At 48.2% G+C, this 20871-nt stretch overlaps 1 protein-coding gene across 6 annotated transcripts in view; it reads left to right on the top strand.

Annotated features, from left to right (window-relative positions):
* The window catches only part of LOC106561737 (reelin), a 331862-nt gene that overhangs the window by 304301 nt on the left and 6690 nt on the right, over positions 1-20871 (top strand). For all 6 annotated transcript variants that reach the window (XM_045688533.1, XM_045688531.1, XM_045688530.1 and 3 more), the window contains 16 exons: positions 5519-5768; positions 6015-6183; positions 8433-8573; positions 9565-9742; positions 10038-10231; positions 12260-12516; positions 13608-13762; positions 14017-14231; positions 15625-15802; positions 16001-16176; positions 16356-16462; positions 17193-17435; positions 17588-17763; positions 18041-18114; positions 18839-19000; positions 20024-20181. In XM_045688533.1, the coding sequence (XP_045544489.1) occupies positions 5519-5768; positions 6015-6183; positions 8433-8573; positions 9565-9742; positions 10038-10231; positions 12260-12516; positions 13608-13762; positions 14017-14231; positions 15625-15802; positions 16001-16176; positions 16356-16462; positions 17193-17435; positions 17588-17763; positions 18041-18114; positions 18839-19000; positions 20024-20181 (2833 nt within the window). The remainder of the gene's footprint in view (positions 1-5518; positions 5769-6014; positions 6184-8432; positions 8574-9564; positions 9743-10037; positions 10232-12259; positions 12517-13607; positions 13763-14016; positions 14232-15624; positions 15803-16000; positions 16177-16355; positions 16463-17192; positions 17436-17587; positions 17764-18040; positions 18115-18838; positions 19001-20023; positions 20182-20871) is intronic.

Here is a 20871-nt window from a genome sequence, read left to right as displayed (position 1 = left end):
GAAAGGTCACTGGTTTGAATCCCTGATCCGACTTGGGGGGGGGGGGGGGGAATCTGTCAATGTGCCCTTGAGCAAGGAACTTAACCCAAATTGCTCCTTCAAGTCGCTCTGGATCAGAGCGTTTGCTGAATGTAAATGTAAAAATGTTTGTCCGTTCATCCATCTACTCATCCATCCTGCCATCTATCTTTATCTGACTCTGTAGTACCTTAGGGTGGTATACTCATAGTCTACATTACATTCCTCATATTGAGTTGCAAAGGCACCTAAATGTTTTGTCTTGCCCATTCACCCTCTGAATGGCACACATACATGGCGTAAGATGGCGCCGACAGATATGGCAGCTCAGCTTCCAGCTCCTGAGCAACTTTTTAGTATTTTGTTTTTTTGTGTGTGTTATTTCTTACATTATTAGCCTAGAATTATTTTTGTGTTATTACATACAGCCCGGAAATAACTTTGGGATATCAGAGCGGTGGTAACTCATTATGACCAGGAATACAACTTTCCCGAATTGGATCCTTTGTTCCTATCCCCCCAGGGTAATTGAACTTATTCCAGAAGCTGCTCCAAAACACCACTGTAGGAGAAGAGGTATTCGAAGGGGAATTCTAGTCTGACTCAGGAGGCGTGCACACCATCCACCAATTCCAAGTATATTACTTGCTAATGTTCAGTCTAGGGATAATAAAGTAGACGAGCTCAGGGCGAGGATCTCCTTCCAGAGAGACATCAGGGATTGTAACATACTCTGTTTCAATGAAACATTGTCTCTCTCTGGATATACTATCCCCGTCCATACAGCCAGCTGGGTTCTCAGTATATTGCGTAAATAGGAATAAAGAACTCTCCGGCAAGAAGAAAGGCGGGGTGTATGTTTCATGACTAAATACTCATGGTGTGATTGTGATAACATACAGAAACGCAAGTCCTTTTGTTCACCCGACTTAGAATACCTCACAATAAAATGCCAACTGTATTACCTCACAAGGGAATTCTCTTCGGTTATAGTCACAGCCGTGAATATTCCACCTCAACCCAATGCCACGACGGCCCTCAAAGAACGAAACTGGACTTTATGCATTTTGGAAACCACATATCCTGAGGCCGCAAATTATAGTAGCTGGTGATTTTAACAAAGCAAATTTGAGGAAAATGCTACCAAACTTCTACCAACACATTGACTTGTACAGTCATGGCCAAAAGTTTTGAGAATGACACAAATATTAATTTTCACAAAGTCTGCTGCTTCAGTTTGTATGATGACAATTTGCATATACTCCAGAATGTTATGAAGAGTGATCAGATGACTTTGCCATGCAAATGAACTGAATCCCCCCAAAAAAACATTTCCACTGCATTTCAGCCCTGCTACAAAAGGACCAGCTGACATCATGTCAGTGATTCTCTCGTTAATACAGGTGTGAGTGTTGACGAGGACAAGGCTGGAGATCACTCTGTCATGCTGATTGAGTTCGAATAACAGACTGGAAACTTCAAAAGGAGGGTGGTGCTTGGAATCATTGTTCTTCCTCTGTCAACCATGGTTACCTGCAAGGAAACATGTGCCGTCATCATTGCTTTGCACAAAAAGGGCTTCACAGGCAAGGATATTGCTGCCAGTAAGATTGCACCTAAATCAACCATTTATCGGATCATCAAGAACTTCAAGGAGAGCGGTTCAATTGTTGTGAAGAAGGCTTCAGGGCGCCAAAGAAAGTGCAGCAAGCGCCAGGACCGTCTCATAAAGTTGATTCAGCTGCTGGATCAGGGCACCACCAGTACAGAGCTTGCTCAGGAATGGCAGCAGGCAGGTGTGAGTGCATCTGCACGCACAGTGAGGCTAAGACTTTTGGAGGATGGCCTGGTGTCAAGAAGGGCAGCAAAGAAGCCACTTCTCTCCAGGAAAATCATCAGGGACAGACTGATATTCTGCAAAAGGGATTGGACTGCTGAGGACTGGTGTAAAGTCATTTTCTCTGATGAAACCCCTTTCCGATTGTTTGGGGCATCCGGGAAAAAAGCTTGTCTGGAGAAGACAAGGTGAGCGCTACCATCAGTCCTGTGTCATGCCAACAGTAAAGCATCCTGAGACCATTCATGTGTGGGGTTGCTTCTCAGCCAAGGGAATGGGCTTACTCACAATTTTGCCTAAGAACACAGCCATGAATAAAGAATGGTACCAACACATCCTCCGAGAGCAACTTCTCCCAACCATACAGGAACAGTTTGGTGATGAACAATGCCTTTTCCAGCATGATGGAGCACCTTGCCATAAGGCAAAAGTGATAACTAGGTGGCTCGGGGAACAAAACATCGATATTTTGGGTCCATGGCCAGGAAACTCCCCAGACCTTAATCCCATTGAGAACTTGTGGTCAATCCTCAAGAGGAGGGTGGACAAACAAAAACCCACAAATTCTGACAAACTCCAAGCATTGATTATGCAAGAATGGGCTGCCATCAGTCAGGATGTGGCCCAGAATTTAATTGACAGCATGCCAGGGCGGTTTGCAGAGGTCTTGAAAAAGAAGGGTCAACACTGCAAATATTGACTCTTTTCATCAACTTCATGTAATTGTCAATAAAAGCCTTTGACACTTATGAAATGCTTGTAATTCTACTTCAGTATTCCATACTAACATCTGTCAAAAATATCTAAAGACACCGAAGCAGCAAATTTTGTGGAAATTAATATTTGTGTCATTCTCAAAACTTTTCGCCACAACTTTAGTACTCGCACTGGAAAAACATTGAACCACTGCTACTCAACTTTTTGAAATGCTTACAAGGCCCTCCCCCACCCTCCCTTTGTCAAATCTGATAATGACTCCATTTTGCTCATCCCTTCCTATAGGCAGAAACTAAAACAGGAAGTTCCCGTGCTAAGGTCTACTCAACGATGGTCTGACTAATTGGAATCCATGCTTTAATAAGATTGTGTTGATCACGCTGACTGGGATTTGTTCCGGGTAGCCTCTGAGAATAACATTAACAAATACACGGATACGGTGACTAAGTTCATCAGGAATATTGGAGATGTTGTACCACCTGTGAGTATTAAAACCTAGCTTAACCAGAAACCGTGGATAGATGGCAGCATTCGCACAAAACTGAAAGCGCAACCCACTGCATTTGACAATGGCAAGGTGACTGGGAATATGGTTGAATACAAACAGTCCAGTTATGCCCTTGTAAGGCAATATGTTTTTTATTTAACCTTTATATAACCTTTATTTAACTAGGCAAGTCAGTTAAGAACAAATTCTTATTTACAATGACGACCTACCCCGGCCAAACCCAGACGACGCTGGGCCAATTGTGCGCCGCCGTATGGAACTCCCAAAATCGTCCGGATGTGATGCAGCCTGGATTCGAACCAGGGACTGCAGTGACACCTCTTGCACTGAAATGCAGTGCCTTAGACCACTGCGGCACTCAGGAGCAGAGACAAAGGGGAGTCGCAGTTCAACTGCTCAGACACGAGACGTACGTGGCAGGGTCTACAGACAATCACAGACTACAAAGGGAAAACCAGCCAACCAGGACACCGACATCTTGCTACCGGGCAAGCTAAACACCTTCTTCGCCCGCTTTGAGGATAACACAGTGCCACTGACTCGGCCCGCTACCAAGGACTGGGGGCTCTCCTTCTCTGTGGTATTAAGTGTGTTAACTCTCGCAGGGTTGCCGGCCCAGACGGCATCCCTAGCCGCGTCCTCAGAGCATGTGCAGTCCAGCTGGCTGGAGTGTTTGCGAACATATTCAAACTCTCCCTATCCCAGTCTACTGTCCTCACTTGCTTCAAGATGTCCACCGTTGTTCCTGTACCCAAGAAAGCAAAGGTAACTGAACTAAATGACTATTGCCCTGTAGAACTCACTTCTGTCATCATGAAGTTCTCTACCTTACCTGACACCATAGACCAACTTCAATTTGCTAACCGGCCCAATAGATCCACAGACGATGCAATCACCATTGCACTGCACACTGCCCTATCCCATCTGGACAGAGATAGGGCAGTGTGAACACCTATTTATGAATGCTGTTCATTGACTATAGCTCAGCATTCAACACCATAGTACCTTCCAAGCTCATCATTAAGCTTGGGGCGCTGGGTCTGAATACCCCCCCCTTTTGCAACTGGGTCCTGGACTTCCTGACAGGCCACCCCCAGGTGGTGAAGGTAGAAAACAATACCTCCACTTCGCTGATCCTCAATACAGGGGCCCCACAAGGGTGCGTGCTTAGCCCCCTCCTGTACTCTCTGTTCACCCATGACTGCATGGCCACGAAAGCCTCCAACTCAATCAGACGACAACAGTAGTTGGCCTTATTACCAACAATGATGAGACAGCCTACACGGAGGAGGTGAGGGCCCTGGGAGAGTGGTGCCAGGAAAATAACCTCTCACTCAACGTCAACAAAACAAAAAGAGATGATCGTGGACTTCAGGAAACAGCAGAGGGAGCACTCCCCTATCCACATCGACGGGACCACAGTGGAGAATGTGGAATACTTCAAGTTCCTCAGCGAACACATCACTGACGATCTGAAATGGTCCACCCACACAGACAGTGTGGTGAAGAAGGCCAACAGCGCCTTTTCAACCTCAGGAGGCTGAAGAAATTAGGCTTGGCCCCTAAAACCCTCACAAACTCCCGAGGGTGATGCGATCTGCCCAACGCATCACCGGGGACAAACTACCTGCCCTCCAGGACACCTACAGCACCCGATGTCACAAGAAGGTTCAAAAAGATCATCAAGGACATCAACCACTGGAGCCACAGCCTGTTCACCCCGTTACCATCCAGAAGGCGAGGTCAGTACAGGTGAATCAAAGCTTGAGTATCTCAAGGCCATCAGACTGTTAAACAGCCATCACTAGCCGGCTTCCACCCGGTTACGCAACCCTGCACCTCAGAGGCTGCTGCCCCATATACATAGACATGGAATCACTGGCCACTTTAAAAATGGAACACTAGTCACTTTAATAATGTTTACATACTGTTTTACTCATCTCATATGTATATACTGTATTCTATTCTACGTTATTTCCGTCAATGCCACTCCGACATTGCTCAGTCTAATATGTACGTATATATTTCTTAATTCCATTCTTTTACTTTTAGATTTGTGTGTATTGTTGTGAATTATTAGATACTACTGCACTGTTGGAGCTAGGAACACAAGCATTTCACTACACCCGCAATAACATCTGCTAAATATGTGTATGTGACCAATACAATTTAATTTAGATTTTGATATACACAATCCATGTCGCAATTGTCTAAAGGCTTAAAAATCATTCTCTAACCTGCCTCCTCCCCTTCATTTACACGGATTGAAGTGGATTTAACAGGTGACATCAAAAAGGGATCATAGCTTTCACCTGGATTCACCTGGTCAGTCTATGTCATGGAAAGAATGTTTTGTATAGTCAGTGTATATATCGGCCAATCAGTATACAGCATCCTGCCTGTATGACTGTAACCTACGTCTCTCTTTCCTCTACCAGCTGGTGGTGGGTGGCAGTGCCAGTGGCTGGGGACCTCTGGAGGATGACTTCTCCTCTATGGATGGTCGTTCCTGGCTGCTCCACCCCGGGGGTACCCGTATGCCCGTGTGTGGTTCTGACGGGGCGGCCTTCGCCTTTATAGAGAAGTCCAACACGCGTTATGCTGTCACCACAGACATCAGCCTGGGACAGGATGCATTCATACAGTTTGACTTCTCCGCTTCCTGCTCTGTCACCAACTCCTGCTACGGTGAGCCACTAGGGAGAGGAATGGACATAAGAGGTTGTCAGTGGGGTTGGTAGTGGTAATTATGCCATAGGTTCACCAAAAAAAGGTTATAAGGTGTAATGAAATGATACCTTTCATTGACTATGATTGATTTGCCCATGTAGTATTGAATACATGGGCTATGCTAGGTAAACATGACTTTACAATAAATACTGATGTCTTTTGTTTCTCTGTGTGTCTTTCTTTGTCTTCTCTTGTCCATCACAGCCATTGAACTAGAGTATTCTCTGGACCTGGGTCTGAGCTGGCAGCCTCTGGTGAGAGATTGTCTCCCCACCAGCCCAGACTGCTCCTCCTACACCTTACAGAGACTGCTGGTAGCAGACACCTACAACAAGTGGGGCCGAGTCACTCTGCCAATCCCCACCTATGCCAGGTCAGTTACATGTTGATGGACTGCCAATCCCCGACTATGCCAGGTCAGTTACATGTTGATGGACTGCCAATCCCCGACTATGCCAGGTCAGTTACATGTTGATGGACTGCCAATCCCCGACTATGCCAGGTCAGTTACATGTTGATGGACTGCCAATCCCCGACTATGCCAGGTCAGTTACATGTTGATGGACTGCCAATCCCCACCTATGCCAGGTCAGTTACATGTTGATGGACTGCCAATTGCCAAGTATGTGTAAGGCTTGTCGTTAGGAATGGACCAAGGCGCAGCGGGAATGTGGATACTCATAGTTTTAATCAACTCAAGTAAGGCATCCACAGGAAAAAACAATAAACAAGACAGCAACAGTTTTGCAGGCTAACAAACGCAGTGCAAAAACAACTACCCACAACCCCAAAGAAAAACACACACTACTATATAGGACTCCCAATCAAAGGCAACTCAACACACCTGCCTTCAATTGGGAGTCCAATCACCAACACAACACTTAACACAAAAAACCCTGCCACATCCTGACCAAAACGAATCCAATTGCTCCCTCTGCTGGTCAGGACGTGACAGTATGCCAGGTCAGTTACATGTTGATGGACTGCCAATCCCCACCTATGCCAGGTCAGTGACATGTTGTTGGACTGCCAATCCCCAACTATGCCAGGTCAGTTACATGTTGATGGACTGCCAATCGCCAAGTATGCCAGGTCAGTTACATGTTGTTGGACTGCCAATCCCCGACTATGCCAGGTCAGTTGCATGTTGTTGGACTGCCAATCCCCGACTATGCCAGGTCAGTTACATGTTGTTGGACTGCCAATCCCCACCTATGCCAGGTCAGTTACATGTTGATGGACTGCCAATCCCTGACTATGCCAGGTCAGTTACATGTTGTTGGACTGCCAATCCCCACCTATGCCAGGTCAGTTACATGTTGATGGACTGCCAATCCCCAATTATGCCAAGTCAGTTACATGTTGATAGTTTATTTAGTAAATATTTTCATAACTCTACTTTCTTAAAACTGTGTTGTTGGTTAAGGGTTTGTAAGTAAACATTTCATGGTAAGGTCTACACCTGTTCTATTCCGGGGCAATATCATTAATATGGCAATAGTCATGGCAAAATGTGAAGAATTGCAGGAAAGTAGCTGTAAAACTGCTAATATTTCTCTCCACGATATGACAAAATGGGTTGAATTTAAGGAATTAGCTTTAAAAAGGCAAACAATTCTCTCTGCCTCATGGCAAAATGTGTAGAATTGCAGGAAATGTACTTTGTCAAACACACTAACACAGTCCTGTGCCCTTCTATACACACTAACACAGTCCTGTGCCCTTCTATACACACTAACACAGTACTGTGCCCTTCTATACACACTAACACACAGTCCTGTGCCCTTCTATACACACTAACACACAGTCCTGTGCCCTGCTATACACACTGACATACAGTCCTGTGCCCTGCTATACACACTAACACACAGTCCTGTGCCCTGCTATACACACTGACATACAGTCCTGTGCCCTTCTATACACACTAACACACAGTCCTGTGCCCTTCTATACACACTGACACACAGTCCTGTGCCCTGCTATACACACTGACATACAGTCCTGTGCCCTGCTATACACACTAACACACAGTCCTGTGCCCTGCTATACACACTGACACAGTCCTGTGCCCTGCTATACACACTGACACATCTAGTCCTGTGCCCTGCTATACACACTGATATACAGTCCTGTGCCCTGCTATACACACTGACACAGTCCTGTGCCCTGCTATACACACTGACACATCTAGTCCTGTGCCCTGCTATACACACTGACATACAGTCCTGTGCCCTGCTATACACACTGACACACAGTCCTGTGCCCTGCTATTCACACTGACACACAGTCCTGTGCCCTGCTATACACACTGACACATCTAGTCCTGTGCCCTGCTATACACACTGACATACAGTCCTGTGCCCTGCTATACACACTGACACATCTAGTCCTGTGCCCTGCTATACACACTGACACACAGTCCTGTGCCCTGCTATACACACTGACACACAGTCCTGTGCCCTGCTATACACACTGACACACAGTCCTGCTATACACACTGACACACACAGTCCTGTGCCCTGCTATACACACTGACACATCTAGTCCTGTATCGGTTAACTGGAAGACACAGACACCAGAGTGCATGGTAACATTCACACACTCTCTCTGGTGTGTCTGCAGGTCTCCTGCCACGCGGTTCCGCTGGTTCCAGCAGGCTCCGTTTGACAAGCAGCAGACCTGGGCTCTGGACAACCTTTACATCGGAGACGGCTGCCCTGACATGTGCTCTGGACACGGACGCTGCCAGCAGAGCTCCTGTGTGTGAGTGACCGTACCCACCAGTATGGTTGCAAAATTATAAGAAACCTTTCCAAAGTTGAGGGTTTTTTACGAAATCCTGATTGGAGGATTCCTAGTTCCTACCAGAGGTATCACACATCATCCCAGAGGTATCATACACTCCACACATCATCCCAGAAGTATCACACACTCCACACATCATCCCAGAGGTATCACACACTCCACACATCATCCCAGAGGTATCACACACTCCTCACATCATCCCAGAGGTATCACACACTCCACACATCATCCCAGAGGTATCACACACTCCACACATCATCCCAGAGGTATCACACACTCCACGCATCATCCCAGAGGTATCACACACTCCACACATCATTCCAGAGGTATCACACACTCCACACATCATCCCAGAGGTATCACACACTCCACACATCATCCCAGAGGTATCACACACTCCACACATCATCCCAGAGGTATCACACACTCCACACATCATCCCAGAGGTATCACACACTCCACACATCATCCCAGAGGTATCACACACTCCACACATCATCCCAGAGGTATCATACACTCCACACATCATCCCAGAGGTATCACACACTCCACACATCATCCCAGAGGTATCACACACTCCACACATCATCCCAGAGGTATCACACACTCCACACATCATCCCAGAGGTATCACACACTCCACACATCATCCCAGAGGTATCATACACTCCACACATCATCCCAGAGGTATCACACACTCCACACATCATCCCAGAGGTATCACACACTCCACGCATCATCCCAGAGGTATCACACACTCCACACATCATCCCAGAGGTATCATACACTCCACACATCATCCCAGAGGTATCACACACTCCACACATCATCCCAGAGGTATCATACACTCCACACATCATCCTTTTTATTCTAGCACTCTGGAACGTATTTGAATCATTATAATGTGAATTTAGGATAATATCCCCTCCCCCTCCCTCCTCCCCATGTAGGTGTGATCCAGAGTGGGGAGGGGAGTACTGTGATTTGCCTGTGGCCCCTCTGCCCTCCCAGCTAAAGGACAGCTTCAGCCGAGCCCCCTCTCTCAGCCACTGGCACCTGGTGACCGGCGCAAAACTCAGTACTGTGTGTGGGGCAGTGGCATCTGGTGCTGCACTGCACTTCAGTGGGGTAACTGTCTGTCTGTCTGTCTGTCTGTCTGTCTGTCTTGTCGATCTATCGATCTATCAGTCTATCACCAGAATTTAAATTGGCCCGAAACCTGATCTGTTCGTATCTCTTCATCTAACCTGTTTTTCTTTCTCACTTCTTTGATATCTCTGTCTGTCTGTCTGTCTGTCTGTCTGTCTGTCTGTCTGTCTGTCTGTCTGTCTGTCTGTCTGTCTGTCTGTCTGTCTGTCTGTCTGTCTGTCTGTCTGTCTGTCTGTCTGTCTGTCTGTCTGTCTGTCTGTCTGTCTGTCTGCAGAGTTGTAGTCGTCAGCTGGTGACGGTGGATCTGAACCTGACCAACGCAGAGTTCATCCAGTTTTACTTCATGTACGGCTGCATGATCCCACCTAGCAACCGTAACCAGGGCGTGCTGCTGGAGTTCAGCCTGAATGGAGGTATCAACTGGAATCTGCTGACAGAGATCTTCTATGACCTGTACAGCAAGCCTGGGTAAGTGTTCTACATCAAACCTACGGTACAGTATATATATATACGGTTGGAAGTGTAACAGACTGGTTCATTGTCCTGTCCCGACCTGGGTTCCAACCAGGAACCCTCTGCACAACAACAACAACACTTCATACTCACCGACCCCAACAACAACAACACTTCATACTCACTGACCCCAACAACAACAACACTTCATACTCACTGACCCCAACAACAACAACACTTCATACTCACTGACCCCAACAACAACAACACTTCATACTCACTGACCCCAACAACAACAACACTTCATACTCAACGACCCCAACGACAACAACACTTCATACTCACCGACCCCAACAACAACAACACTTCATACTCACCGACCCCAACAACAACAACACTTCATACTCACCGACCCCAACAAGAACAACACTTCATACTCACTGACCCCAACAACAACAACACTTCATACTCACCGACCCCAACAAGAACAACACTTCATACTCACTGACCCCAACAACAACAACACTTCATACTCACTGACCCCAACAACAACAACACTTCATACTCACTGACCCCAACAACAACAACACTTCATACTCACTGACCCCAACAACAACAACACTTCATACTCACCGACCCCAACAACAACAACACTTCATACTCACTGACCCCAACAACAACAACACTTCATACTCACTGACCCCAACAACAACAACACTTCATACTCACTGACCCCAACAACAACAATACTTCATACTCACTGACCCCAACAACAACAACACTTCATACTCACCGACCCCAACAACAACAACACTTCATACTCACCGACCCCAACAACAACAACACTTCATACTCACCGACCCCAACAAGAACAACACTTCATACTCACTGACCCCAACAACAACAACACTTCATACTCACTGACCCCAACAACAACAACACTTCATACTCACTGACCCCAACAACAACAACACTTCATACTCACTGACCCCAACAACAACAACACTTCATACTCACTGACCCCAACAACAACAACACTTCATACTCACTGACCCCAACAACAACAACACTTCATACTCACTGACCCCAACAACAACAACACTTCATACTCACTGACCCCAACAACAACAACACTTCATACTCACTGACCCCAACAACAACAACACTTCATACTCACTGACCCCAACAACAACAACATTTCATACTCACTGACCCCAACAACAACAACACTTCATACTCACTGACCCCAACAACAACAACACTTCATACTCACTGACCCCAACAACAACAACACTTCATACTCACTGACCCCAACAACAACAACACTTCATACTCACTGACCCCAACAACAACAACACTTCATACTCACTGACCCCAACAACAACAACACTTCATACTCACTGACCCCAACAACAACAACACTTCATACTCACTGACCCCAACAACAACAACATTTCATACTCACTGACCCCAACAACAACAACACTTCATACTCACTGACCCCAACAACAACAACACTTCATACTCACTGACCCCAACAACAACAACACTTCATACTCAATGACCCCAACAACAACAACACTTCATACTCACTGACCCCAACAACAACAACACTTCATACTCACTGACCCCAACAACAACAACACTTCATACTCACTGACCCCAACAACAACAACACTTCATACTCACTGACCCCAACAACAACAACACTTCATACTCACTGACCCCAACAACAACAACACTTCATACTCACTGACCCCAACAACAACAACACTTCATACTCACTGACCCCAACAACAACAAAAAGTCCTAGGAGGAGGTTCAAGAAGGACGGTTTACGGAAACTTCTACGAATCTTACTGGGACTCTGCTTTCTCCTTCCTAGGTCTTTCACATCAGATGTTCCAGTCCTAACCTGTGTGTGTGTGTGTGTGTGTGTGTGTGTGTGTGTGTGTGTGTGTGTGTGTGTGTGTGTGTGTGTGTGTGTGTGTGTGTGTGTGTGTGTGTGTGTGTGTGTGTGTGTGTGTGTGTGTGTGTATCTAGATTTGTCAACGTGCTGCTACCCCCAGCAGCACGTCAGGAAGGGGTGCGAGTGCGCTGGTGGCAGCCGACACATGATGGAGCGGACCACAGCGACTGGGCGCTGGACAACGTTCTGATTGCCGGCTCTGACCCGCGGGCTCAGATAACTGACACATTCGGAGGGGTGGCGCTGCCCAACCACGAGAGAGCTCCCGCTGATGGTACACCCACAGGCAGGATAGGACTCCTCAGTGAGGGAGAGGAGGAGAGCACCTCAGGTATATTACACAGGGGATCTGGACACGGCCACCACACACACCGCCACAAGTACACATCACAACTACAGGTACACACAACTACAGGTACACACACCGCCACAGGTACACACACAGCCACAGGTACACACACAGCCACAGGTACACACAACCACAAGTACACATCACAACTACAGGTACACACACAACTACAGGTACACACACCGCCACAGGTACACACAACCACAAGTACACATCACAACTACAGGTACACACAACTACAGGTACACACACCGCCACAGGTACACACAACCACAAGTACACATCACAACTACAGGTACACACAACTACAGGTACACACACCGCCACAGGTACACACAACCACAAGTACACATCACAACTACAGGTACACACACAACTACAGGTACACACAACCTCAGGTACACACAACTACAGGTACACACAACCTCAGGTACACACAACCTCAGGTACACACAACCTCAGGTACACACACAACCCCAGGTACACACAACTACAGGTACACACAACCTCAGGTACACACACAACCACAGGTACACACAACTCCAGGTACACACAACCTCAGGTACACACACAACCTCAGGTACACACACAACTACAGGTACACACACAGGGGCTTTGTCAGTCACGCGGGCCCCAGTTCCTGTGCATGATTTTCGTGATCGTCGAGTTAAACGAGCGACAAGTTAGATTTCCTTCTAATAAGCAAAGACCACGTCAAATACAACTGCTTTAGGAGAAAACTATTATACAGGATCTGTAACTGTACAAAGTCAACAGAAAAATATATATATATATTTTTTTTGTAATTCTCTCCCCCTTATTTCTCTCCCTTTTTCTACCTCTCCCCTCTCTCTCTCTCTCCCTCTTGCTCTTCCCTCATTCTCTCTCCCTCTTCCTCTCCCCTATCCCTCCCCCCTATCCCTCCCTCTCCACTCACTCTCTCTCTCTCGTCCTCCCCCACCTGCTCCCCTATCCCCCTATCACTCCCCCTCTCCCCTCACTCACTCCTTCTCCCCCCTCTCCCTCCCCCCTCTCCCTTCCCCATCTCTCTCCCTCCCTCTCTCCCCTTCCAGTGAGTGACCATTGGCTGTTCAGTGAGGACTGTACTGTGCAGAGATTCTGTAGTTCTCCAGACGGTGTGATGGTGTGTGGTAGTGATGACGGGAGAGAGGTGTATGCTGTCACGCACGACATCATACCTGACAAAGACTGGGTCATGCAGTTCAAGGTAAGACTGTGTCCGTTTGTGTGCAGTGATTTAATTAGGTACACACGGTGCCTCTTGTAATATATTGAACACTTGTTCACGTCACCTAAAATGAGTAATGTCACCTTTTGTTATTCTGCAATGGCTTAGATCTATGTGTTTCTCTGTTAACAGATAGCAGTCATCATTGTTTGCTGTGTGTATACAGAGACCACTAACATTTGTGTCCATTGAGGTTACAATAACGGCGTATGAATCCCTGTGTGTCTTTACAGATAGCAGTGGGCTGCAGTGTTCCAGAGCGCCAGGCAGAGCGTCAGGTCCATGTCCAGTACTCTGTGGACTTCGGTGTATCCTGGAGGTACCTGGTGCTCCAGTGTCTCCCTGCGGACCCTCGCTGTGGAGGACAGGTCTCCCAGCCCAGCGTCTTCTTCCCTGCCCAGGGCTGGAAAAGGGCCGTCTACCCTCTACCGGACAGCCTGGCAGACACGTGAGTGACACACCTGACACATACAATAAACACACGTATGTAAGCAAGCATGGACACACACACACACACACACACACAAAATCAACCTGGCTGGCACCCTAGGGAAGACCATTTAAATCAACCTGGCTGGCACCCTAGGGAAGACCATTTAAATCAACCTGGCTGGCACCCTAGGGAAGACCATTTAAATCAACCTGGCTGGCACCCTAGGGAAGACCATTTAAATCAACCTGGCTGGCACCCTAGGGAAGACCATTTAAATCAACCTGGCTGGCACCCTAGGGAAGACCATTTAAATCAACCTGGCTGGCACCCTAGGGAAGACCATTTAAATCAACCTGGCTGGCACCCTAGGGAAGACCATTTAAATCAACCTGGCTGGCACCCTAGGGAAGACCATTTAAATCAACCTGGCTGGCACCCTAGGGAAGACCATTTAAATCAACCTGGCTGGCACCCTAGGGAAGACCATTTAAAGGTCTTGGTGATCTTTGGGGGGGGTCCTGTTTTATCTGCAGCACTTTGGGGGGGGTCCTGTTTTATCTGCAGCACTTTGGGGGGGGGTCCTGTTTTATCTGCAGCACTTTGGGTGGGGGGGTCCTGTTTTATCTGCAGCACTTTGGGGGGGGTCCTGTTTTATCTGCAGCACTTTGGGGGGGGGTCCTGTTTTATCTGCAGCACTTTGGGGGGGGGGTCCTGTTTTATCTGCAGCACTTTGGGGGGGGTCCTGTTTTATCTGCAGCACTTTGGGGGGGGTCCTGTTTTATCTGCAGCACTTTGGGGGGGGTCCTGTTTTATCTGCAGCACTTTGGGGGGGGTCCTGTTTTATCTGCAGCACTTTGGGGGGGGTCCTGTTTTATCTGCAGCACTTTGGGGGGGGTCCTGTTTTATCTGCAGCACTTTGGGGGGGGGTCCTGTTTTATCTGCAGCACTTTGGGGGGGGGTCCTGTTTTATCTGCAGCACTTTGGGGGGGGGTCCTGTTTTATCTGCAGCACTTTGGGGGGGGGGGTCCTGTTTTATCTGCAGCACTTTGGGGGGGGGGTCCTGTTTTATCTGCAGCACTTTGGGGGGGGGGGGTCCTGTTTTATCTGCAGCACTTTGGGGGAGGGGTCCTGTTTTATCTGCAGCACTTTGGGGGGGGGGTCCTGTTTTATCTGCAGCACTTTGGGGGGGGGGGGTCCTGTTTTATCTGCAGCACTTTGGGGGGGGGGGTCCTGTTTTATCTGCAGCACTTTGGGGGCCGGGGGGTCCTGTTTTATCTGCAGCACTTTGGGGGGGGTCCTGTTTTATCTGCAGCACTTTGGGGGGGGTCCTGTTTTATCTGCAGCACTTTGGGGGGGGAGGTTCCTACATTGGTTCTGGAACTATATTCTGTGTTGTTATGTTCTGCAGCGCGGTCCGTTTCCGGTTTTACCAGCAGCACTCGGACACCCAGTGGGCTGTGGAGAACTTCTACATCGGGCCGGCCTGTGACGGCCACTGTGGGGGACATGGAGACTGTCTAGACCAGAGATGTCTCTGTGATCCTGGCTTCACTGGACCCAACTGCTACGCCAGCACTTCTCTCAGGGTATCAATCAGTTCATCAATCTTTATTTATTTACTACATTTTCATACAAGTTGTTCCTATCCGGCTCAAAGGACCATGTCTTTTGTACACTCCATCCATGCCTCTTAACTCTTGGGTGTGTGTAACAAAGTCTTGGGAAAAGAGAAGAAGACACATTCCATTTCTGTGGACAATAAAGTATCTATTCTATTCTTATAGGCCTCTCTGAAGGAGCGTTTTGACTGGGAGGGGGCCCCAGGTCCTCAGTGGCAGGTCCTGGAAGGGGGCCATCCCTGTACTGACTGTGGGGTGCTGGTGGAGGGGACAGCCCTGTACTTTGGAGGGGCAGATGCCAGACAGGCCGTCACCACTGACCTGGACCTCCGCGGAGCCAAGTTAGTAACTCTACTGTTTGTCTTCCCAGGGTTCGGTCATACAATTTGTGTATATCGTCCTTTTCTGTCAGTTCAGGCTTTTAAGATTCCCTTTCAGTGTGTGTATGTGTCTCGTTTGGAGGACACAACACAAATGTAATCTTCCTCTTATTCCTCTTCTTCCTCTTTTTCCTCTTCAGGTTTGTAGAATACTGGGCCAGGATTGGCAGTGAAGACAACATGACCATGTGCCATCGTCCAACCTGTCGTAAAGAGGGAGTGCTGCTGGACTACTCCACAGATGGAGGTATGAAACAACATAAACAGATAGACATTTACAAACAAATCCACGTAGCTCCATCAGCACGGGAATCCTAACGATTAACCTGATGGAAAACCAGCACGGGAATCCTAACGATTAACCTGATGGAAAACCAGCAGGGGAATCCTAACGATTAACCTGATGGAAAACCAGCAGGGGAATCCTAACGATTAACCTGATGGAAAACCAGCAGGGGAATCCTAACGATTAACCTGATGGAAAACCAGAAGGGGAATCCTAACGATTAACCTAATGTCCCTCCCTCCCTCCATCCATCCATCCATCCATCCATTCATCCCTCCCTCCCTCCCTCCCTCCCTCCCTCCCTCCCTCCCTCCCTCCCTCCCTCCCTCCCTCCCTCCCTCCATCCATCCATCCCTCCCTCCCTCCCTCCATCCCTCCATCCATCCATCCATCCATCCCTCCCTCCCTCCCTCCCTCCCTCCCTCCCTCCCTCCCTCCCTCCCTCCCTCCATCCATCCCTCCCTCCCCCCTCCCTCCCTCCCCTCCCTCCCCCATCCCTCCCCCTCCCCCCTCCCCCTCCCTCCCTCCCTCCCTCCCTCCCTCCCTCCCTCCCTCCCTCCCTCCCTCCCTCCCTCCCTCCATCCATCCATCCATCCCTCCCCCTCCCTCCCTCCCTCCCTCCCCCTTCCCTCCCCCCATCCCTCCCCCTCCATCCATCCATCCATCCCTCCCCCCTCCCTCCCTCCCCCAGGTGTGTCCTGGACCCTGCTCCATGAGATGGACTATCTGAAGTATGTGTCTGTGAGGCGTGATTACATCGTGATACCAGAGGCGGCGTTATCTAATGCTACACGGTTGCGGTGGTGGCAGCCCTTCCACGTCTCCTCTGGTCTGGCGACATCCGGGCCGGAGCGCGCTCAGTGGGCCGTCGACAACATCCTGGTGGGAGGGTCTGACATCAACCCCTCCACTTTGCTCGACAACTTCGATGACGGTAAACAGATTGTGCTGTATCACCTTCGGAAAGGAATGGGAGTCTCTTTCTAGGTTTTTATATGCCCTTAGACAAATCTAAAAAAAGACAATGGAGAACCAACTATTCTTCTTCTCTTTTTTGTACCCCCCCCGTCTCTCTCTCTCTCTCAGAGGGTGTGTCACATGAGGAGAGCTGGAGCTTCTATCCCAACGCGGTGCGTACAGCAGGCTTCTGTGGGAACCCCTCTTTCCACCTCTACTGGCCCAATAAGAAACAGGACAAAACACACAACATTCTGGCCACCCGCGAGCTCATCGTACAGCCTGGGTACATCCTACAGTTTAAGGTATAACCTCTCATCATTTACAGCTTGGCACCATCCTACAGTCTTACATAATTAACATCGACAATAATAGAGGTCCAAGAATCAATCCCTGTGGAACACCATATTTAATCTCAAGAGGGGCCTCCTTTGAAAAGGATAGAATGAATTTTTGGTTTTGGATAGCTGCTGCAAACCTCTTAGCATTTACAACATGGCTACATCACACAGTTTAAGGTAACTGTTACTGTTATCATTTCTTGTATCTCCTAAGTCCTACTCTCCTCTGTCTTCTGTGTAGATTGTGGTTGGTTGTGAGGCAGACAGCTGTGAAGACCACCATTCTGTCCTGCTGCAGTACAGGAAGGATGCCAGGTGAGAGAGAAAGAGATATAGATATTCTTATCTATGCTGCTAATGTAGTGTTCCGATGCGCTAGCTCAATGCCTTCCTCACACAGTACACAGCCAGGGTTTGGGTCAATTCAGGGGAGAATGACTGCCCCCCCCCCCATCACTGATGCCAGGAAGATCAAGGCAGACCGCGGTACTGCATTGCATTGTTTACAGAAAACAGAATCCCATATTACAGTAAAGGGGAAAATGGCAATCTATGTGTAAACAAATACACATTTTGAAGACAATCATGGTACCAATAATTACTTCTATTTCACCAGATATCCTTTTATATTTAATAAGGATAATTTAGTAGCCTGCAGTACCTCGGTCGGCCTTCAACTTGAGATAATCAATGAGAGGGGGCAGCACTGAGCTAGCCTGCAAAGCCACTTCCCGAAGTAGCTCAAACTGCACATGTAATGTCTACATACATTTTCCACAAGACACAATCTTAACCAACTTCTTGGGTTCCAAATGCGCTATTGAGTCTTCACAAAGATAAATGGTGTCACGTGACCGATGGCTTTGTCCATTCGTATATACAGTGATTGGGTCGAATCCATTTCAATTCAGTCAATTCAGGAAGTAAACTGAAATTCTAAATACAAAATGTTCCTCATTAAAAAGTAATTGACCACAACCCTTCTTTCTCCTCTCTCTCTCTCTCTCTCCCCCTCCATCCTCCCTTTCTCCTTGTCCAGGTCTGACTCATGGCAGCTGGTTCAATCAGAGTGTATTCCCTCCTCTGTGAACAACGTGGGCTGTTCTCCCTTCATGTTCCATGAGTCCACCATCTACAGTCCAGTCAACAGCTCCAGCTGGACCAGGGTCACTGTTCAGCTGCCTGACCACGTCTCCTCAGGGTAGGGCCGCTGTGTGTTTCTGACCACGTCTTCTCAGGGTAGGACCGCTGTGTGTTTCTGACCACGTCTCCTCAGGGTAGGACCGCTGTGTGTTTCTGACCACGTCTCCTCAGGGTAGGGCCGCTGTGTGTTTCTGACCACGTCTTCTCAGGGTAGTACCGCTGTGTGTTTCTGACCACGTCTCCTCAGGGTAGGACCGCTGTGTGTTTCTGACCACATCTTCTCAGGGTAGGACCGCTGTGTGTTTCTGACCACGTCTCCTCAGGGTAGGACCGCTGTGTGTTTCTGACCACGTCTCCTCAGGGTAGGACCGCTGTGTGTTTCTGACCACGTCTCCTCAGGGTAGGACCGCTGTGTGTTTCTGACCATGTCTCCTCAGGGTAGGACCGCTGTGTGTTTCTGACCATGTCTCCTCAGGGTAGGACCGCTGTGTGTTTCTGACCACATCTCCTCGGTAGGACCGCTGTGTGTTTCTGACCACGTCTCCTCAGGGTAGGACCGCTGTGCGTTTCTGACCACGTCTTCTCAGGGTAGGGCCGCTGTGCGTTTCTGACCACATCTCCTCAGGGTAGGGCCGCTGTGTGTTTCTGACCACGTCTCCTCAGGGTAGGACCGCTGTGTGTTTCTGACCACATCTCCTCAGGGTAGGACCGCTGTTTGTATCTGACCACGTCTCCTCAGGGTAGGACCGCTGTGTGTTTCTGACCACGTCTCCTCAGGGTAGGACCGCTGTGTGTTTCTGACCACGTCTCCTCAGGGTAGGACCGCTGTGTGTTTCTGACCACATCTCCTCAGGGTAGGACCGCTGTTTGTATCTGACCACATCTCCTCAGGGTAGGACCGCTGTAACAGAAGGCTGCTGGTTTCAGATCATGCGTTTAGAACTTAACTCGTACACCGCCCCAGAAGCCCTGAAACTGGATGCTGTCATTCGGGGTGTTGATAGTCACTCCCTGACTGTATGATAAAGCAAGTCCTAAACGTTTTGTCTCATCTCCTCCCCTTCCGTCTCCACCCCTGCAGAGCCACGCAGTTCCGTTGGATCCAGAAGGAGGGTGCTGGCGAGCGTCATGGCTGGGGGGTGGACCATGTCTACATCGGGGAGGCATGTCCTGGGATGTGTAGTGGTCATGGTTACTGTACCAGCGGGGTGGTCTGCATCTGTGATGAGGGACACCATGGTGGGTAACTGATAAGACTACAACCTCTAACACAAAGACTACAACACTGACACAAAGACTACAACACTAACACAAAGACTACAACACTGACACAAAGACTACAACACTAACACAAAGACTACAACACTAACACAAAGACTACAACACTGACACAAAGACTACAACACTAACACAAAGACTACAACACTAACACAAAGACTACAACACTGACACAAAGACTACAACACTAACACAAAGACTACAACACTGACACAAAGACTACAACACTAACACAAAGACTACAACACTAACACAAAGACTACAACACTGACACAAAGACTACAACACTAACACAAAGACTACAACACTGACACAAAGACTACAACACTAACACAAAGACTACAACACTGACACAAAGACTACAACACTAACACAAAGACTACAACACTGACACAAAGACTACAACACTAACACAAAGACTACAACACTGACACAAAGACTACAACACTAACACAAAGACTACAACACTAACACAAAGACTACAACACTGACACAAAGACTACAACACTGACACAAAGACTACAACACTGACACAAAGACTACAACACTAACACAAAGACTACAACACTAACACAAAGACTACAACACTAACACAAAGACTACAACACTGACACAAATCACTCTTGTAATCATAACCTGATGGCCTTACCT

This window comes from Salmo salar, chromosome ssa10 (genome assembly GCF_905237065.1).
Source record: "Salmo salar chromosome ssa10, Ssal_v3.1, whole genome shotgun sequence".
Taxonomy (NCBI): domain Eukaryota; kingdom Metazoa; phylum Chordata; class Actinopteri; order Salmoniformes; family Salmonidae; genus Salmo; species Salmo salar.
This window is presented reverse-complemented; position numbering and strand designations above follow the sequence as displayed.